Below are 22,000 nucleotides of genomic sequence, written 5' to 3' on the forward strand. Positions count from 1 at the left end.
CAGTACTAAGCTCATTCCCATCAGCCAAAACTACCGAATTTACATTGGCTGGCTTCTTATCACTTATTAAATTAATGTTATTACACATGGAGGTCGAAGCTCCTGAATCTACAAGCCATTTGGAGTTTGCATTTCGTTTTTCCTTAATCATGGTTGCAAACACCTTATTATTATTTCTATTGTCCTTCAAAAATGGCGGCTTGGACTGCTTCTGCCTCTGGTCGTGTCGTGGTTGCCATCTGCTCTCTTGCTTGCTTCTATCAGCAGCCAAGTGCTTGCAGTGCCTCTGGAGATGTCCTATCTTCTTACAGTAGAAACATTTTCTTTGCTCCCTCGAAGAAGCTGCCTGCTCCAGCCCATGCACATCAGGATTGGCTTGCTCACTTGGCACACTCTTAGAAGTTGCTGCGTCATTCCTCTCAAACAACCTCCTCTGGTTCTCTTCCAGAATCCTGGCCACAACTAAGTCTCTCGTCAGTTCTTCTGCCGGTAAGTTTTCCAAAGCATTGGTGATGTTGCTCCAAGCAGGATCTAAGGACTCAATCAAAATATAACACTGCTGTTCTCTACTTATTTCGACTCCTCTTAGCTCAGCCTGCACAAACAAGTCTTGCATTGTTTTTAAATGTTCTATCACACACTGCCCTTTTGCCATCTTCTGCCTATAAATTCTCTTAGATCATAGCATTTTTGCAAAGGCAGTTGAAGGAGTGTGCAGTCTTTGAAGTGTTTCCCACACATCTTTCGCGGTCTGTTTATCCCTTACGTCATTAATCAAGTCTTCTTCCAGCATTAAATAAAGACAGGGTTTTGCTTTGTTATCTTTCTCTTTCGTGGCTGCATTAGGGTCTGCTGGCAGCCCAGCTTCAACTGTGGCCCATAAACTTTTTTTTACTAGTAGAGACTGGGCATAAATCTTCCAGGTGGAGTAGTTGCTTCTGTTCAATTTACTAAACTTCAAAATCTCCATCTTAATTTGTGCAGTGACTCAATTGACACAGTCCTTCTGAGTATGCACAGCTGACCCCTTTCGGGCTTAATCAAAACACAGGAGGAGTTACTCACAGAGCTTATCAGTGCAGCGCAAACAGCTTGCTCTGATCTGTCTTCCACAAAACTGTCTTCCACTCTCTGGAACTTTCAGCTTCTGTGGATGCTGGGTGCTGCAGTAACTGGGCCCATAACCCTTGTCAGGGATGATGGGAGTTGTAGCTCTTCACCTCTGGCTCGAACTCACCACCTTGTTACGCACCGGCGCTGACCAGTTTTGGTCAGTGGTTAAAGCTTTGCTCTAAAGCAGCAGAGTTACAGAGAATAGGCTGAAGACCCTGACAAACTCTTCAAGCCTTCTTACTCTTGCTTCCACAGAAGTCTTCACACTTCTTCAGGATCCAGCTGGCTCTTGTATCTTCACTCAAGACACCAGACAACTCAGTAGTCTTATATAAAAGATCTACTTTATTCTACTATATACAGCTCCAAAACTATCCAACACAACTCCAATACTCCTCACTACTACCCACAAAATACATTGGGATTCATAGCCATTATTATAGTCATTGCAAAATACCACCCACTGTTGTCTGTTTCCACCCAGTGGGCGTGTACATCCACTCTCATTGGTTCTCTTGGTTCAACCCACAATTAATGATTTCATCATCTCAGCCTTGACCACTTAACAATTCTCAGGTGTGTTCAATTATCCACTTTGCATTTCTGTCCTTGGCATTTAGGACTTGTTAATTCCATTACCTTATACACCTGTGTGGCGTCTAATTGCTTCTGCTGAGTCATCCTGACTCTCACATACATGTTTTATTTCTTTCACTGTATATCCCATGTTGCTTTTTCCTTCGTGCTTGGTATCTTCCAATAGCCGCTCACAGTAGTGAGATTCCTTATATTCCATGTCACTCACCTATTCGGTGGCTCTGGCATAATCTCCATTACCAAGAAATCTATGCTATCTAGGTCAGGGTTTTTCCCTGCCCTTAGTTTACACCTGCGATTTATTATGGACCATCAAAGTTTACCTACAGTCTGTGCAACATATGGTTAGTTGGCAAGCCTGTTTTTCTACCAATGGGCATGTTTCACCTGCATTGGTGACTGTTGCACTACATCTCAGTATTTCTACATGACTCTGTAGAGTCATTATGTCAGCGGGACTGTTCGTCCCCATGTTTGCATGCCCTTGGGATTGGTTTCCCACCTGGTGATTTTATTGGGGGTCAATATGCCTTTCTTGTGTGGCATGGCACTCCCACCTCCACTGACCTAAGCTTGCTAGTCTAACCCATTTGTGTGATTCGCAGAGACCACGAAGAAGAAGGACAGGTTGCTTACCTGTAACAGTATTTCTTCGAGTGGTCATCTGCGAATTCACACAAATCCCGCCCATCCTCCCCACACAGTCGTGCCCTGCCTCTCCTTCCGTCCTGGGCTGCTGCTACTCGGCGTCCATGGAACTGAGGGTTTAGGTGGGAAACCGACTGGAAAAGGCAGTTGGAGAGTGGGTGGGGCTACCGCCAAAACGCCTTTAATATCTCCAAGAAGGTTCCGAAGCTAACTGTGCAGGCACAGAATAATAACCCATTTGTGTGAATTCGCAGATGACCACTCGAAGAAATACTGTTACAGGTAAGCAACCTGTCCTTACTAGTAGAGTTTTTTTTTCTTTTTTAAAAAAGATAAATGCTTTTAAATACACATGTATGCTTTGAACCATGTTAGCCAGAAAGAGCATTTGGGTATGTTCACCATATTAAACATTTGTTGTGTGCCTTCAAGTCATTTCCAATTTATGGCAACCCTAAAGCAGGATTTTATTACTGGGTTTTCAGGAGCTGAATGAGTGTGACTTGTCCAAAGTCACCCAGTACGTTTCCATGGCCGAGCAAGGAATCTAACCTTGGTTTTCAGAGTCCTAGTTATGCACTCAGACCATTACACCATGCTGCTCATGTTAACATTATTCAGATTGACTTTAATGTGAAGCTGCTTTAGCTATTCCTTGTACTCTGTCCTCAGGTGTTACTAGATTATAAAGTTGTGTAGGCTTAACAAATTGGGCATTTAAGTGTCCTTGTATAAAAACTTTCTGAGCGGGCACACAAAATGGTAAAATATCCCTGTTATGTCTTTAGAGTTTACTTAATTGCACTAAATTACCTCTTCAGTGTTGCTAGTGCTTATCCTTTTTGTAAATGCTTCTATATGTAGTTGAAGTTATTATTAGCTTGTTGACTTTGCTACTGCATGGGTGTAATTCGGTCATGCTAGATTAATCCAAGACAATGCCAACAATAGTAACTGAACTCTATTTTATAGCTACTTTGTTCACTTCATTACTGGTTGCAGAACCTCTTAACTACAACACATGCTATAGTCAGGGCTGACAGAGCAGAACTGAAGTTCAACAGAGACAGATGTGAAACCCACTGGAATATCAAAATAGTGATAGTGGATTCTTTCCCTTCCCCTCAGGTGGTGAATCTCCTCCATGTTTTAGTCTGAAATTTAAAGGAATTATCCAAGTGCTAAATTTGTCTTGATTATTGCATTTGGTACCTTAGATAGCTCCTTTGCATTTCAGACTAAACCCTGTTGGCCTGTGCAGTCTCCTAGAACTCTGTTTTGTCCTTCAAGCTATTTAACACATGCATAAACTGCTGGGAGAAATAGTCTGGAGTTTGGGGGTTCAGTACTATTAGTATGCAATGAAGCCCAGCTCTATTACTCCTTTCCACCCCAATCCAAGGAAACTGTCTTGGGTTCAAATCCAAACCAGTACCTATCATCTGTAATGGACAGGATGAGGGCAAACAAATTTAGTTTGAGACCACTTTAACTGCCCTAGTTCAATGCCAGGGAATTCTGGAAACTATAGTGTCGCCGGGCCCCGAGTCCCTTCAGGGGGAGGAGGAGATGGCCCCATGGGATCCATGTTTAAGAGCCAGAGGCAGAAGTCTGCTGCAAGTAACTTTTAATATAACACAAATGGAACAGACCAAACAGCAAACGACTGGCAGGTTTCTTCACCGTGCCATATAAACTCTAAACCAAAAGTCCTCCAAACACTAGAATAGTCCGGATTGTGGCCACGTGACTTAGGCTTCTTCGTGTTCTCCGTCCTCGTTGCCTTCTCGGACGCCTTGTCGAGCGCCAAAGGGTGCTCCCCTCTCTACGGGCCAACACCTTCCCCGAATGTCCCACAGCAGGCAGGGTCCTGGGTGAAGTACAGGGCGGGCCTAGTAGGGTTCTGTGTCGGACCCGGTAGGATGCACAGGCCACCACTTCTCAAGTGAGCGTCGACCCTCGGTCCTCCGCCCTGGGCCTAACCTTGGACCCCGGAAGTGCAGCCGGTTAATCTCAGCCGCCAAGGCGTCACTCACCCTAGCCTCTATCCCTGCCTCGTATCCTGTCTCTCCCGGCCGCCACAGAGTCTCTGACGCTCCTCTCTCTTCCTCTCCTCCTCCTCCCTCCTGGGAAGTTTCCCCTTTTCTATCCTTGGGCTCTGCCCCTGCCCGAGGCCCAGCTGCTTCGCTTCCAGACGGTGCTCCTTCCTCCTTTAAGGCTCCCTCTGGGTCCTCCAGGGCGGTACCCCAACCCGACTGTTCACCCTCCTCCACCCTCTGACATATAGTTTTGTGAGACATTTAGCCTTCTCTATCAGAGAGCTCTGGTGCCACAATAAACTACAACTACCGTACTAAGATTCCCTAATTGGGATAGTTAAATCAGTCTCAAACAGGATTATTTCTGCAGTATGTTTTGGACCTTAATGTAGTTCTGCAGTTCATTTCTGCAAGGTTCTATCGACTAGAATTATTATTATTATTATTATTATTATTATTAAGCTTTATTTATACAGCGCTGTAAATTTATACAGCATTGTGCATGCAATCAATTAAAACAGATAAAATAAACCTGCCTATGGTGTACATTCTACAAAAATAATTAAATATAATACATCTGAAAAAACATTAGGGTGGAGAGCTTATGTTCTTGCAGCTAGAATCTAGCCCTTTTTACACTGGTGGTGGAACACCAGATGATAGGATTATTGTATTATTTCTTGTTTTTTACCTAGTGGCATAGTTATGAATGTCTTTCTCATCAAGAGCAATTGAAAAAATTGCTGTAACAAAGCTTGATCACTGAATTCAGTTCACTGCATCTTTCAAGAACACTGATTATTGCTGGTACATTTCACTTCTGTACTCTTGGGAAGTGTAAATAAACCACATGCTCTATTTCACTGTTGCCGTTTCTCTTGCTCACGTTACAGGCAGTTGTCAGGTAATTTACCATTGGTTTAAAATCTTTCAGGGGAATCACAGGAAAATGCAACTTTTAAAACTTAATATACTGCTACAACATCTTTTCTTCTTACTAAACCTTAACACAAAATAGAATGTACAATCATTAAGCTTTGTCTGGATTAGAAACTAGGTTGTTGAGATTCAAAACAAGTAAGGAGCTGAAACTACACTCTGAAGGTGGTTTAATCTTGAGTTGCTTTGAATCTGGTAGCAATACTTTGACTGTTGGAATGGGGATAAGATGGGGCCACATGCAAAGGCATAATGCACTTCCATATCTGTTTCTTAAGCCATAATATGATGGTTCATACCAGATGACTGAGCCTGAGAGGTTTTCCATGGACAAAAATTATAACTGGGTTTAGCCTGATTTTTCATGTGGATCTTTAGTTGTCTATCCACTGGTGCTTACTGCCTCTCAAACTGCATTACAGCTCTTTCAGCTTTGGTCTTTCCAGTTGCCCAAGCTTCTTAAAGGAACAATGTGATCTATATTTCCCATAGCTTGTTAGTATCACACACAGACAATGTCACTCCTTTTCCCAAGAATGAAAATGAGCACAGCTTATGTAATTATTTATTTAAATAAATAAACCAGTTTTTGTGAAGGGGATTATGCTCATGGACTGAACATACATATTAAGAGTGTCATACATGCTTAGTCTTTGGAGAATGCAAAAAATGCATTTTCCCTAGGGTTACTTTTATAAGTATAGATCAGCTTTATTCATACTTTGTTAATGCTGCTGGATTTATAAAAGACTTCAGGTGTATTCACTTTAGTTTTTCTTTTTGTTTTTCCTAGTTACTATTACCTCAACTGGAGAAAAAGGTAGGAATATTTCTCTGTATATGGAACAAAGTTTGCTTTAATTTTTTTTCTATATGTATGACATGCATATCTGAGCATTACATTTAATCTCCTTCAGTTATTTGGATGATGTTTTATTTGAGTTTACTTCTAGTCTATTTATATTCTTACCACTGGAAAAAGAAAAGGACAAAACTATCTAGAACTACAGTCCAGTCATTATTATACAGTATCCACAAGGGATGTGTTCCCGGACTTACAGTGGAAATGTGAAACTGCAGATAATAGCAAACCCTATTATTATTGAAATGAATGGTGTCTGGGAGAAGTGCAATTGTATGGTATTCTTCCAGCTAACCATAAAGTTGTATTTGAGGACCTAGAGATTTCCAGAAAGTACACCTCTATAGACATTTCTAGGTCCTCCAGCCCAACTTTGTGGACAACTTCTGCTGGAAGCATACCATAGAATTGCACTGGATGACCTAGAAAATGTTTAGAGAAACTTTTTTTCTTCTTTTGGACATGGGTAAATGAAATTGTGGATACCAGTCATGCAGATACAGGGGTTGTACTGTAATTGACACAGAGTAAGCATAAGTGCCATAGCTATGACACAGTTTAATAGAAGTACAGCCATTCCTCCTTTCTTGCAGACTTGGGATCCGTGTTCTTGATTATTCACAGAGGGGCGACCTCAGTTATCCTCAATGGGGCGCACCTCATTCAAGCCTATGGGGCTTTAATACATGCGAGTCTCTGTTTTCTCAGGGGTCCGGAACAGATCCCCTGCAAAAACAGAGGGTCGGCTGTATTCATGTTTTTTTCTTTAGAGAATAGCTGTATGCATGTTAGTTTGGCTCAATAGACATGCCATTTGGAAAACCTTGAGAAGCTGATAAGTCTGGGTATCCTTTCATTTAGCTATCACCCATCTCTGTGTTCCAGAAAACAGTTTAACTGGAATTGTTTCCCTAAAAGGACTATATTCTCCAAAATTATAGTTTGAATAAAGTGTGTATGAGAAGAATTCTCAGCAGAATGATTCCTCATATGAATATATGTTGTAGGATCAGGACTTACAAATGATGTCCAGCCTTAGTAACCCCCAAAAAAGTTGTGCCAACAGTTCGCTCTGTATATTTGCAGAGTACCTTACTTTTTCTGCCTTGTCAGTGACAACCTTTCCTTCCCATAAAATTAAGGACTAATCCTGCATTCTTTCCCATATACTTGTATGTCTCTTTCTGGCTATTATATATTTCCCCACTTCTCTGATAAACCCGAACACATGAACCATCTAGGAGATTCAGTCTTTACTTCTCACAAAGAAATCCCCTTCAAATGCTTCTTTCTTTTTTGTAGCAGCAGTCCTCAACAGCTCAGTTTATTGTTATTGTTGGTGGTGTGTGCGTGTGTGTTTCTTAATCCTTTCTCAGAGAACAGAGAGTTAATCTTGTGCATTTTTTTTCCCTTTCTTGTATAGATAGTAGAAAGTGAGAGTGAGTTAGGGAATCAGTTGTGTGATTTAGGAATTAAAGAAGCTGGAAGTAGTAGCGATGTAGAGGTTAAGAAGCGGGCATAACCTGTAAAAGGGAGAGTGAGGGTTGTCTTTCACCTTCTCTGATCCAATCAGTCAATTTATAGAGCAAACCGTCCTGCACTTTTGAAAGAACATCAGCATGCAGATGGAATGAAGCTGCAGCTGCTTATTGACCAGCATATATTTAGGGCAGGATAGAATTTTAAAGGTTCTCTAGCAGCAGTTACCACTGAGTTCCAGGAGAAAGTTAAGTGTCCTTTCATACATGGACAGGGAGTGAAATTAGTACTAGAGATATATTGAATATTGTGCAGGTAGAACTTTCCCCTGACTTTGCAGGGGAACTGGACTTGCAGTATTCCCAGGAAGAAAGAAGAAACGGAAGGCAACCTTTGACATCTTTCAGAACCATTCTCACTCAATTCAGGTTTTTCTGGCAGCCCAGTTCAGTGCTCTAGTGGAATCTCCTTCCCTGAAAATTCTTACTGTTAAGATCAAGGACTTCCTCACCCTGACTAGTTGGTAAATTTCTTTAGGAAAGTTGCTTAGGAGAAGGAATTAATTTAACTAGTGTAAACCTGGTTTATACTGGTATTTTTGTATTTTCTAAGCATTCTATTCTTCCCAGGTTTCAGTAGTACCAGTTGTATGCTAGTTGGGAGCATTCATGTCCTGCGTGTATGTTTGAATGAATCTTGTCCCCGCTTATAAAATGTATATTCTAGGCCTGCTTTCTTACCACTTTGTACTTTCATTCCTCCTTCTGGTGAGGCCTTGTCATTGTTAACCAACTCTAATTTTACCTGTTTACTTTCTTCTTTTGTGTTCTGTACCTCTTCTGTCTGAATCAGTAGCATAATGTCTCATTATAAAATGCTTTCCTATTCATCACAACAGCTATAAAATTAGGGTTCATGATTTTAAAATTATGTAACAAAATGCACAGAATGTTCATCCTACATCTGACCACCTTATTATAGAGTTTTCTTGGCCAGATTTATTCAAAGGAAGTTTGCCATTGCCTTCATCTAAGCTGAGAAAGTGTAACTTGCCTATGGTAACCAGTGGATCTCTGTGGCTGAACAGGAATTTGAACTCTGGTCTTCCAGAGTCCTAGTCCAACACTTAAATCACTGAAACACACTGACTCTTGTGCACCAAAGATACACGCTAATAATCAAGCTCCTACGTAATAATTCTGGATTTTAAAAACCAGATTTCACAGCAGAGTCTTTACTTACGGACTCCATTGTACTTACTCTCTAAAAATTAAAACACGAACTTCCAATTTTATTTTATTTTAAAGAAAATAAAAGTTTTAAATGTGTCATTTGCAGTTTTAAAGGCAAGTGTTGCCTCTGATTCTGGTAATATGTGTTTGTATAAGATTTTGCATAATAACTGTGTGTAAAATAAATGTAGTCAGTCATAGGACAGTCTAGTGTGTGCATATTGCCTAGGCAAGCAAGTAGGATCCCTCAGTGTGATTGCACTGGAGCTTAATTGTATATCTTCTTAAACTTTCATTCTTTGTCAGCTTGGAAAAATAGGGCAACAATTTCTTCTTTGACATGACAGAAGAAGTAACATGAGGCACTGCATTAAACATTCTGCAACAATTCCAAAACCTCCCCACACTCTTAATTACAGAAGGTGGTTTCTTCACTATTTTTAAAGTTCTTCTGTGGTTGCATAGAAATAGAATATCTTTACTTACCGTATTGAAAAACAACAGCTACATCTGGAATTAGAAGGTAATAGCAAGCCTATTCTGTTACCTTCTTAATGTAGTTTAAATGTGCCTGTTTAGGAAGCCAGGCTGGATTAGGAAAAGTAAGGCCAAGAAGAAATGGCCGCACTTAGCAGACTTATAACTCATGTGGGAACTCTTGACAAGATGAAACAGGTTTTGTCTTGCTTCCTGTTTTCATAAACTGTAATCCACAAGTGTACTGCATAAATATGAGCTCCACTTGCTAGCATAGGAAACTAAATCCTGATAGTAATGTTTGTATGGAGTGCAGAGCAGTGGCCTCATGCTAGTACTTGGACTGTAGTTTCAACAATAATTAGGTGAAGGGTACTTTTTAAGAAGGGTGCTTCATGCTAAAAAATAAATTAATATAATTATTTCTGACATAATAACTTGACAGTACCAATTTTATTACCTATCACTTAAAAAAATCATATAATAAATGAATTCATAATCTGGTATTGTACTTTAAGCACCAAACACTGGTACTTAAATAAGAATTATTATCCGTGTTATTCGATCCGGATCCTAAATGCATTCAGTAGTCCAAGATTGATGGCTTTTTTATTCTTTAAATGCCTAAAAGATTTCCTCCATGGCTTTATATATCTTTTGGGAGCACAAACAGTAGCTGCTTCAAACACACTGTTCATAATTCTTTGCTGTTCTAATTGTACTGTAACTATTCCTGGATGACCTAGAAACTCAGTTGCTGTTTAACATTAACAGTCTAAATAATTTACAGCATACTGCTAGGTACACCATAAACACAACAATTTCTTGTTGTTGTTCCAAACATAACTGGAGTAATAGTTTGATTTAGTCAATAAGTAGCTATATTAGGCCTGTGAAGTAACGTGCTAAATGGCCAATAAAAAAATCAATCGATTTAAGTTTAATTGTTTATCTCTCATATAGTCATACTGTGGGCACTTTCTGGACCGCCCACATCTGGGGAAAACTGTGGGACCTCAAGTCCCGTTGATTTCAATAGTGGCATGTTCCTGTGGGTGCGCTGTGGGCGTACACGCCATTTTGTCCCCCTGGACTTGACATCCGCACATGCTCCAGTCCACCTACGGCAAGCCCACGTATGGGGCGGGCAGACTGTATTGATACATTATTTCCCTTTTGATCATTCTGAACTGTTGGCTTAGTGCTAGCTTGTCAGCAAGAGGGGATGCTTCAGGGCAGTGATCTTCTATGTGAAGGGAATCTTTGAAACAGAAAAAAGAGAACAAATCTTAAGATGGTGAACTATAAAATGTGGGAGAGGTGGCATAGGAAAGTGGGTATAAAAAACTGGAAATAGTTACCAGTAGAATATTTTAATAATAATAATAATAATAATAATAATAATAATGAAATGATCAGAAGAAGAAGAATTAATTACATTGATTGGCAGTCAGTATTGGATGCAAATAAAAGGGATAATTCAATAATTAGATGAAATAAAATGGAATATTTTAAATGAGAATGAATTGTTAGAAGAATTTTTTTAAAAATTAGACAGTTGAAAAGGATTAATAGGGAAAATTTATAAAACTATGTTAACAAGAATGGTAGAGGGATTGACAATGAATTGGGGAAAAAATTTATTGACAGATACAGAAAAAAATTAAACTACTGTACAATAAATTGTTAAAAATAAGAATGTAAAAGAACAGATTAGCACCGCCTCCTTTAGTCAGTCATGACTAGACAATCTTGTCAAGGGACAACCTTTACCTTTACTATGTAAATAATTTTTTAAAGAGGAATAATTTCCTTTTCCTAAGTACTATACATTAATTCGTTTGTGTAAGTGCCTATGAGGTGATGGAACTCTTGTATAGAAGTGACTGGGAACCTTTCATTTTCATACGAGGAATTAAAAATTTCCATCAGAAATGTAATTAAGCCATTTGATTAGTGTTTAATTAGTGTTTTACTCTAAGCTACACTAAACAATATACATAGTATATAGCTGCATTTCTCTATTTACTGCCTTATTGAGTGTATTTTATATGAAATGTACTTGTGCAATTGGCTGGTCACACGGGGCAGCCAATGAGTTGTCAGCTGGAGAGGAGGGGGGAGGTATTGACAATAGCAGGCAGAGGGTTTGTGCAGTAGTGCACATGCATGGGGGGAGAAGCAAATAATAATAATCAAACTGCGGATTGGCACTGCATGGTGCAGACTACCCATGGGTGTTAGGCCCGCCTTGGGAGCAGACCATGCAGACAGCAAGGGTTACATCTGATTAGGGAAAACCTGTGAGCAACCAGTTTTTCTTCTTCTTCCGCTCAGCAGAAGTAAACAATGCATTTAGATTGTTTACTTGTATCCCATGTCAAGCTATAAAGATAGGAAATAACTGTACATATGTACAAAATGTAGATTTATGTTTATCCCTCTTTCTTGCTTGTTTGAACATAAGTGTGCACTGTAAGTAAGACAAGTACATTAAAACCAAGTACTCAGATTTTCCCAAACTAAGAGCTATTAATTACTAGAAAGATTAAGTTTTTTCCCATGGAGTGTAAATTTACTTGGTAGTCATAAATACACATGGTTTCATGTTTTTTCATAATTTAAGAACCAATGTGAAAGCTCTGGTAGTTGGAGGATGCAATGTGGAAGTAATATATGACCCTGGCAGATTCATTGCAGAAGGAAAATACCAATATTTACAGTATATCAGTACAATACCTAGCAGCATACTAAGGAATTCCAGGAAAAATTACTATATGCTTTATAGACAACAGCAAAATATTTCACTGTATAGACCATGAAAAGCTTTGGATGACTCTTAAGGTCATGGGAGTGGCACTACATTGGATAGTCCTAATGAGAAATCTTTACTTGGAACATGAGGCTACCGTTAGAACAGAATTCAGAGAAACAGAATGGTTCCCAGTTGCTAAGGGGGTTAGACAAAGCTGCATTTATCTCTCTATTTGTTCAACTTGTATCTGGAAAATTTCATAAGAAAAGCAGGTTTAGACTCAGAAGAAGTAACAGTAAAGATAGGAGAAAAGAAGATGAACAATCTTAGATATGCAGATGACACAATATTACTAGCAGAAGACATCAGAGACTTGGAACAATTACTGAGGAAGGTCAAGGAAGAAAGTACAAAGGCAGGCTTAATGCTGACCATAAAGAAAACAAAAATAATGACCATGGAAGAAATATATAAATTCAAATTAGATAATGAATAAATTGAAATAGTTAAAGAATTCCCATACCTAGGATCAAACACTGATCAGAATGGTGACTGCAGCCAAGAAATAAGAAGGCTAGGAATAGGCATAGTAGCTCTGGAAAAACTAGACAAGATCCTAAAGAGCAAAGACATACAACTGAGCAATGAAGTTATAATTGTCTGATCCATTGTATTCCCCATCACCATATACAGATGTGAGAGCTGGACAGTGAAAAAATTGGATAAGATGAACATCAAGTCATTTGGGATGTGGTGCTGGAGAAGAGTGCTGAGAATACTGTGGAAGGCCAAGAAGACAAACAAATCAGTTCTAGAACAGATCAAGCCTGAACTCTCCCTGGAAGCCAGGCTGGCCAAAATGAGGCTGTCGTATTTCGGTCATATCATGAGAAGGCACGACTCATTAGAAAAGACAATAATACAAGGAAAGTTAGAGGGTAGTGGAAAGAGAGGAAGATTGCATGTCAAATGGCTAGACTCCATCAGGGAGGTCATGGGACTGAATTTGCAGGAACTAAGTAGAGCAATGGAGAATAGGGGTCTTAGAGATGTCTCATCCATGGGGGCACCTTGAGTCAGGGTCAACTCAAAGGAGTTAACAATAACAACAACAGACAATACCTTTATTAAGCTCTTAAGGGGTTGTCCACACAGGCCAAATAACCTGGCTTCCCTCCAGCTTTGCATCGTATAGTTTAGATGACACAATCCAAAACCCCCATTGTGGGATTGGGCCCAGTCCTGCCAGTTCAGACGCAGATCCAGAGGATCCACTCTGACCCCAGGATAAAGAGCCTTTACCCTGCAGTAAAATAGTGCTGGCTTTGTACAGAGTTTTTAAGAAACTGGACTCTTTAGACAGGCTCCCCCCACCCATGCGCTCCTTACCTCTGATGCCCAGAGATCTATCTGAGAGGCTCCCCAGTGCCCCATGTGATGCAGAAATAGGGTGCCTGGCCATATGCAGGCAGGCACCCTGTTTCTGTGTCAAACAGGCCAATTGGGGGGCATCACAGGTAAGGAGCAGCGAGCCAATCCTGGGTCAGTGTGGGAATGGGTGTGTAAAAATCCACCCGTGTCCGCGCCGACCCCGGGACTAACCCAGGTGAGCAGTCCTTGCAGGACTGGCTCACTGAAAGGATAGCATGGGCTCAGCCTGTGCTATCCTTGCCTGTCTGCTCAGGCCCTAAATTCTTCAGAACTCTTCATCAGGGAGACTTCCGGCGGTGATGGCTGAGTGTTAGGTCGCTAGCAGACGGGCTCGTCACAGCGATCTTCAAGGCAAGCCAAACAGGGAGAATCCCTGCTTAATCTGACTCCGTGAGGGAGCCAGAGAACGGGGCTCGAAGGGGGATTTCTGCATCGACCGAGCCAGGGGCTCCTTTTGGGGGTATGGCGACGGACGGTTGCTGAATCCGAAGAGCAGCCGGGGCTTGCCTTGCTCGCCATCTTGGCTCTGAACTCTGCCTGCCGCTTATTTTAAGAAAGAACTGATAAAAGATAACTTTCATTTAGCAATCTTCCTTCCCTTTTCATTGAGTTTCGGAGGACTTTAAATACAAAAATCTGGATCAAAACAAACTTCCTCCTGATAAAGCAGCGCCTGCTGACAAAATTTAAAAGACAAGCCGCCCCCAGAGAGGATCGGCTTTAAAAGCAGTTTAAAGAGGAGGCTCTGCTTGTAATAACCGAAATTGGATCTGAGTCAATCATGGACAGGGCAAAATAGCTGCAGAAATGCCATAATATTTAAAAAACCTTGGGAAGCATCCACTCAAAATTAAAACGCTTGCTTGAATTTGCTAAGAGAGAGAGAGTAAGCTAAGGGGGAAGGACAACAAAATGGCGATTTGAAGCTGAAATGCCAGAGGAAAGGAGCTACAAAGCAACAGTTTAAACGATGGAAATATAATTAGTGGACAACCCTAATTAACTAATTTAAACTACAAGGAGGACCATATAAGAAACATTGCTAGACCCTCTAATCCAATTTAATCAACTTTAATATATGACTGAACTAAGAGGGGAAGGAGGGGAAGACAAAAGAGACTTTGAAACATTACCAGATTATACTACCAAATAATCAAGAAAGGTGACGACGGAAAGAGGACGGGGGAGGAGACATCAATGACTTACAAAATTTATAACAATTAATTTTATATGTGTTGTGAAGCTAAAAAAGTTCGCAGTGGAATTAAAGGGTGAAATTAAAGGAAAACTTTTAAGTTAACTATTCAAGCAAGGTTATATTACCAAATACTCAAGAAAGGCGACGACGGAAAGAGGACGGGGGAGGAGACACCGGATCTACACCAAACTTTTCCTTTTGGCTGTGAGTTAATTGGTAAACACTGGGATTTGCTCAAAAGGAGTAAGAGAAATGGCTGCAGGATCGAAAAAGGTGACGCAAGCTTATACAACCGCGGTGAGAAGAGGTTCAGACGCATCTGAAAAACCAACTAAACCAACAGACTCAACGGCTCAACTATTTATGGAGCAATTTAACGCATTCAGAGAGGAAATGAGAAAGGAATATAAAGCCTCTAGGGAGGAAACTAAAGAAGACCTTCAAAGAGAACTGGGAACATTTGGGAAAAAACTTGATAAGATAACTAAGGATATCTCAGGATTGCAGACAGAAACAAAAAAACTAGCTATAAAAACTGAGGAGCTGGAAGAATCATCTAAAGAAATGAAAGAAAAATATAAAGCTTTAGAAATAAAAATGCTGAATCAAGAAGTCCGACATAGAGAACGGAGTTTAAAACTGAGAGGTGTCCCAGAAGAAATTAAAGAAGACCTTTATGATAAAATAGTACTGGCTTTGGCAAGTTTTATCGATATCTCAGAAGCAGAAATGGGAGCAGCGGTTGACAAAATCTTTCGCCTGAATTCAATTGTGGCTAGGGAAAAAAGACTGCCGAGAGATGTGGTGGTAGCCTTTTTAGGCACGAAATGGAGAAACGAAATATTGCAAAAAAGTTACACAACGGAATTAACGATAGAAGATGTGCAAATTAAGATTTTTAAAGATGTGCCCATAGAGATATTGAAAAGACGTCAAGAGTATAAATTCCTAACTCAAGAACTAACAAAAAAGAATATTCCCTATTCCTGGGATAGGATTGAAGGAGTTTCAGTGCTATATAAACAAAAAAGGTTCAGGATTAACTCCACACAGAAGGCAAGAGATTTCTTAAAAAAGGTAAAAGCTGAGAGAGGAAAAGAACCTCAAGAAGAAAGACAAATGTCAACAAGACTACAAGAAAGGAAACAAAGAGAAGAAGAAGAAGCACAGAGGAAGAAAGAATTAGAGATTCAAAAAGAAGAATTTCTAACCCAAAAGGAAAAAGCAACAACTGAAGAAGAGCTTCAGCTCCTGAATTAAGCAATATAATTAATTAAAACAAACTTATTCTTATTCAGAATGACACTTAAAATAGGTACATGGAATGTAAAAGGCTTGAATTCTAAATTCAAACGCAGTAAAATCTTTCATTATCTAGCTAAAAAGAAACTCGATTTAATATGCTTGCAAGAGATAAAGATAAAAAAGAAAGATCAAAAATATTTGAGAAATTTCAAATTGGGTCAATCATTTACAGCTTTGAATGAAAAGAGGAAAAGTGGAATCGTTATGTATATTAAGGATAAAATAACAGCACGCAAAATTTTTGAAGACAATAAAGGTCACTATATTGGAGTTGAAATTATTGTAGACAATGTGAAATACCTAATAGTAGGTATTTATGCGCCCAATGAAAGCCAACATAAATTCTATAAAAAGTTAAATGAACTGATCAGACAAGAAGACTACGATAACATAATTGCTCTTGGAGACTGGAATGCTGTGATAAATCCTCAACTTGACAGAGCCTCAGGGAAGAAAATAAAGAAAAATCAGGGTAAATTGCCATCTACCTTCTTTACATTTCAAGAAGAGATGAATCTTGGGGATGTCTGGAGAAGTATCTACCAAAGTGATCCTGGCCATACATATTTTTCAGATTCCCACAAATCTACCTCAAGGATTGATATGTTCTTGATCTCCAAGACGCTCTTTCCAACAGTGAAAAACATCGATATTCTCCCAAAAATGGTATCAGACCATAATTTGTTGGTGATGACTATCTGGCAAAATGAAAAACAATTTAATTGGAGGATAAATGATTATCTACTCAACAATCAAGAATTGGTCACAAAAGCAAAAGAAATTTTGAAAAATTACTTTGAAGAAAACGCGAATAGAGAAGTCTCTATGAGTACAGTTTGGGACGCAGGCAAGGCTGTTATGAGGGGTTTTTTGATACAGAAAGGGAGCGAACTGAAAAAAAGATGGAATCAAGAACTGAAGAATGCAGAAGAACAGATCCAAAAATTAGAGAGTAAACGGAATAAGGATCCGACAAATGACAAACTGGATAAACAACTTAAATTTTGGAAAAATCAACTTGATAAAGAAATCACAAGACAAATAGCAAAAAAAATGAAATTAGTAAAACAACGACACTTTGAGACTGCGAACAAATCAGGAAAATGGTTATCAAACAAATTGAGACAACAAAGAGAAAAAAACAGGATCTCGGAGATCAAAGTGGAAGATAAAATAATTCACTCTCAGAAAGAAATAACAGAAGCTTTTCTTAAATTCTACTCGAATTTATATAAAAAAGATGACATTCCTGTACAACACATACTAGATTATTTAGAAAAACAAGAGATAAAAAAAATTCCCCAGACTCAACAAATGATTTTAAATGCTGCCTTTTCATTGGAAGAAATTGACGAAGCGATTTGTAGAATGAAACCAAATAAAACCCCAGGCCCGGACGGTTTCTCAGCAATTTATTACAAAATATTCAAAGATGAACTGAAAATACCTTTACTAAATACTTTAAATGAAATCAATATCAATGATATGCCGGAAACATGGAAAAACGCTAACATCACGCTTATCCCTAAAGAATCTAAGGATAAATCTGAGATGTCGAATTACAGACCGATTTCCTTGCTAAATGAAGATTACAAAATTTTGTCATCAATATTGGCCAACAGATTTAAAAAAATTCTATCAGACTACATCAATAACGACCAAACGGGCTTTTTACCATCCAGACACATGAAAGATAATATAAGGACAATAATTAACATCTTAGAATATTATGAAGAAAACAAAGGAGATCAATTAGCCTTAATCTTTGCAGATGCAGAGAAGGCTTTTGACAACGTAAATTGGAAGTTTATATTTGAAGTTCTCAAGAAAATGAATGTAGGGGCAAACTTTCTAAAGTGGATCCAAAAAATATACACGAATCAAAAAGCCCAGCTAATCATTAATGGAAGAAAATCACAAACTTTTGAGATAACTAAAGGCACACGTCAAGGATGCCCTCTATCTCCACTTATCTTCATAACAGTAATGGAAGTTCTGACTAATACGATTAGAAGCAACACAGAAATTAAAGGAATTAAAATAAAAGGATCGGAATTTAAACTAAAGGCATTTGCCGACGATCTGGTGGTGATCCTGAATGATCCTATTGAACAAATTGATACCGTGTTCAAAACAATGGAGAAATTTGGTGCAGTTGCAGGATTTAAGATAAACAGGGAAAAGACAGTAATTATAACTAAGAACACATCAAAACAAGTAGATCAGTCAATTAAAAAGAAAACCAACTGTGAAATTAAGAAGAAAACAAAATATCTAGGTATTTGGATATCGAACAAAAGCTCAGAGTTATATGAGAACAACTATAAAAAACTCTGGAACGAGATGAAAAAAGACTTGAAAAAATGGGCAAAACTGGATTTGTCAGTATCAGGTAGAATTGAAACGTTAAAAATGATGCTCTTGCCAAAAATAAACTTTTTGTTCCAATCAATCCCAATTTCAATTAATCCAAACACATTTAAACAATGGAATAATGACATAAAGAACTTCTTATGGAATGGGAAAAAATCTAGAATAGGGTGGAAAACGATGACTCGTCAAAAGGAAGACGGAGGAGGAGGAGTACCAAATTTGGAACTTTATTACCAAGCGAATACTTTGAATTGGATTTCCGACTGGGTTAAATTAGAGAAACAAGACATATTAAAAATTGAAGGTTTTAATAATAGATTTGGATGGCATGCATATCTTTGCTATGGGAAGGCAAAAATCCATAAGGAATTTACGCAACATGAGATCAGGAAATCACTTCTTAAAACTTGGGACAAAATACAAAAGAAAATCTACAGGAAAATTCCGCTTTGGGTTTCAACACAGGAAGCATTCTTTGGAAGATGGGGAAAAATAGACAATTGGATGAATTATGGCGACCTACTAACAAAATCACTGGAGGGGGTTCAATCAATGAAAACACAGGAGGAACTTGAAGAATCCGGCAAGAAAACAAATTGGTTTCTATATACCCAATTGAAAGAACGATTCAAGATGGACCAGAACTTGCTTGGAGTAAATACAGAATTGGAAGAAATTGATAAAATTCTAATAGACGAAGATCATAAAAAAACGTCTAAGCTCTACAAATTTTTATTAAAGGTGAACCAAGAACAAGATTTGATTTCAGACGCCATGATTAAATGGGCTTCAGATTGTGGGAACACCATAGACCTAGAAAGCTGGAGAAATGCTAGAGAAAAGACAAAAAAATTTACCTTATCTCAAAATTTGAAAGAAAACTTTTGGAAAATGGAGAACCGGTGGTACCTTACTCCGAACAGACTGGCCTTAATTGATAAAAAGAGGTCAAATACTTGCTGGAAATGCCAAGAAGCAAGAGGCACCTGGTTCCACGTGTGGTGGCGATGTCCCAAACTTAAAAGATTTTGGAAACAAATTCATATAATGATTGAAGATATATTAAAGATAAAATTTGAACTTCGACCCGAAATTTACCTCCTGAATATGATTAATAAAACTTCACAAGAAATACAGAAAAAATTTGGAAGAATACTTTTATACATGATCACAACTGCTAGAATACTGTTAGCTCAATTCTGGAAGGACAATACTATGCCGGATCTGGACTTGTGGCTCCAGAAACTAATAGAATCAATGGAGATGGATAAGCTTTCCGCCTATATAAAACAGAAAAACGTGGATAAAGTAGAAGGAGACTGGGAACCCGTTATACAATTTTGCAAATCTAAATGGTTTAACGAGGAGGTTTAGATACAAATTCAAAGGTATATAGATGTCGAGATGTGAAAGTAAGGAATAGAGATAACTTAATACTTACCATTTGTTGAAATTTAATGTCAATATGACTATAGAACATGAAATCTGTTATACAACAATTTATTTAAGTGTAATGATTCGGAGGTACGGATGTAAAATTAGAAATAATATTTTTCGAATCCGGTTATTAAAATAAAAGTTAGCATGAAAAGGGAATGAAAGAAGAAGGAAGATAGAATTAAGAACATTATATGGAGAGTGTATATATGATATATATGTAACTCTGTAAAATCATGTGCATAGCTGTTTTTTTTTTATGCATGTTAAATGGAAAAAAATAAAAAAAAAAAAAAGAACTCTTCATCAGACTAGATGTTAAACAAAACATATGGGGAGATAAATGGAAAAAGTGTCTGATGTTGATGATCAGAGTTTTCATCCAGGTAACAGTTTAACCTTCTTAAAATGGAAGGTACCGGGGGTTGCAAACATTCTGTTACCACTCCACAAGGTATAAGATGGTTTGAACATGCACCAAGGGTTTCTGGGAAGGTAAAACAAACAATGGCTAGTCACCCATTTTAGAGAATATTAAATATGGCCGTTTTCTCAGAACTGCTTCATCTGTAGTTGAACCTATAGATTCCTTGGTTAGTAGAAAACTGACACAGTGAGAAATTTGACAAAGCCATAGATTATTTCAGATGATATACTAGGTTTTCATTAAGAGCTAAATAGGGTAGATTTTTGTAGCAGTTGAACAAGAAACTCCTTCAAAGGATAAAGTCCCAAGTTCCAGTGGTATCAAATCATCTTTTCCAATATTTGATTCTCCTGTTGAACAGCTAAAAGTGGTATTCTTCTGGATTCACACATGTATCTGTATTGGCTGGGAGGGGAGAGGAGTAAAAGAATAATGCTATTGTCAGTGTAAAACTTTTAGTGGGTCACAACATATTGGGCAAACTTTCAAGTCTTTCAGAGGGTAAGCAGGGTTAGGAAGAATAAAAGTGTTTGTCATTTAAGCCATGGAACCTGGCAATAGATCCTGTGCTGTGTGTGATCCTCATGAGATATAAAGTGGCATCTCTTGGAGCATATGCTGGATGTCTATTCCTCTGATGACTTGCCAGCTCTAAAGCCTAGAATAATAAATATAGCATTATACCATATTTATAATGCTTCGCTTCAGATGCCAGATGTTTTATCCATGATTGAATCTTTACCTAGGAAATCAGTCCTTTACTCAGTAGCTAAATTTAGACATCTGATCAAACAGGAGAGTGCATTAAAAATCCTTAATGTAGCCTATTCTATAGTTTATCCTTTCAAATTAAAATGAAGTGCAATAGATTATTACAAGGCAATAGATTCTGTTTTAAGACATCAATTCAAATGTTAGATTTGCTTTAATATTTTATTATGTTCACAAAGAATGTTAAACAAGGCTTTTTAAAAAAAGTTTTAATATAATTTAATTCAAAATGGGTTTAAATTATTGATTGAAACTAACCCCTCCCCACCCCAAAATCAGTTTTTATCTACACATACCTATTTATGATCCTGCATCATTTTATTGTTTGGAACTAGCTGGAGTAGCATGCATTTGCCTTTCTGCAGTGATCTCTTCAAATTTATTTTGCTGAAAAGCAAAGAAAAAATAGTTGTGTTTGACATCCTAGCCATTGCATGTTTTTATTATGTTTGTTCTTTTTTAGCTGTACTCACTGAAACCTTGCTTGTATTTTATTTTTATTGCAGTTGTCTACCTTGTGGTTTTTCATCTGTCGTTTGTCATGTTTGTGTGGTCCTATTGGAAGACTATTTTTACATCTCCTGCCTCTCCTTCCAGTGAGGTAAATGTTAAAATTTGCAAAATTATGCCACTCTTTCTGAATTGTTTTTGCTGCTAATGCTCGCTTAGTGTTGCTTGCTTTTTTGTTATTACAGTATTTCACTGCTGTGTATTAAAACCATAAATTACTTTACTAATACTAACATACCACTTTAGCTTCAGATTTAATCAATATGATTCTTAATTGTTTAGCTCTTCCATATGAAGTAATCCGTAATGCAGAGATCAAATTATTACTCAGTTTCCAAATTTGACAATTTAAAATACATTGTAGGTCTATTTCCACACAGATCCTTATTATAACAATTTCCCATTAT

The 22,000-nt window shown here is 38.2% G+C and overlaps 1 protein-coding gene across 3 annotated transcripts in view; it reads left to right on the forward strand.

Annotated features, from left to right (window-relative positions):
• Positions 1–22,000, forward strand: part of ZDHHC20 (zDHHC palmitoyltransferase 20) — an 88,411-nt gene that overhangs the window by 38,770 nt on the left and 27,641 nt on the right. For all 3 annotated transcript variants that reach the window (XM_089512625.1, XM_089512622.1, XM_089512623.1), the window contains 2 exons: positions 6,130–6,156; positions 21,590–21,684. In XM_089512625.1, coding sequence (XP_089368751.1) covers positions 21,625–21,684 — 60 coding nt within the window. In that variant the 5' untranslated portion in view covers positions 6,130–6,156; positions 21,590–21,624. The remainder of the gene's footprint in view (positions 1–6,129; positions 6,157–21,589; positions 21,685–22,000) is intronic.

This window comes from Sceloporus occidentalis, unplaced genomic scaffold (assembly GCF_023333645.1).
Source record: "Sceloporus occidentalis isolate IW3139 unplaced genomic scaffold, rSceOcc1.0.p SCAF_2, whole genome shotgun sequence".
Taxonomy (NCBI): Eukaryota; Metazoa; Chordata; class Lepidosauria; order Squamata; family Phrynosomatidae; genus Sceloporus; species Sceloporus occidentalis.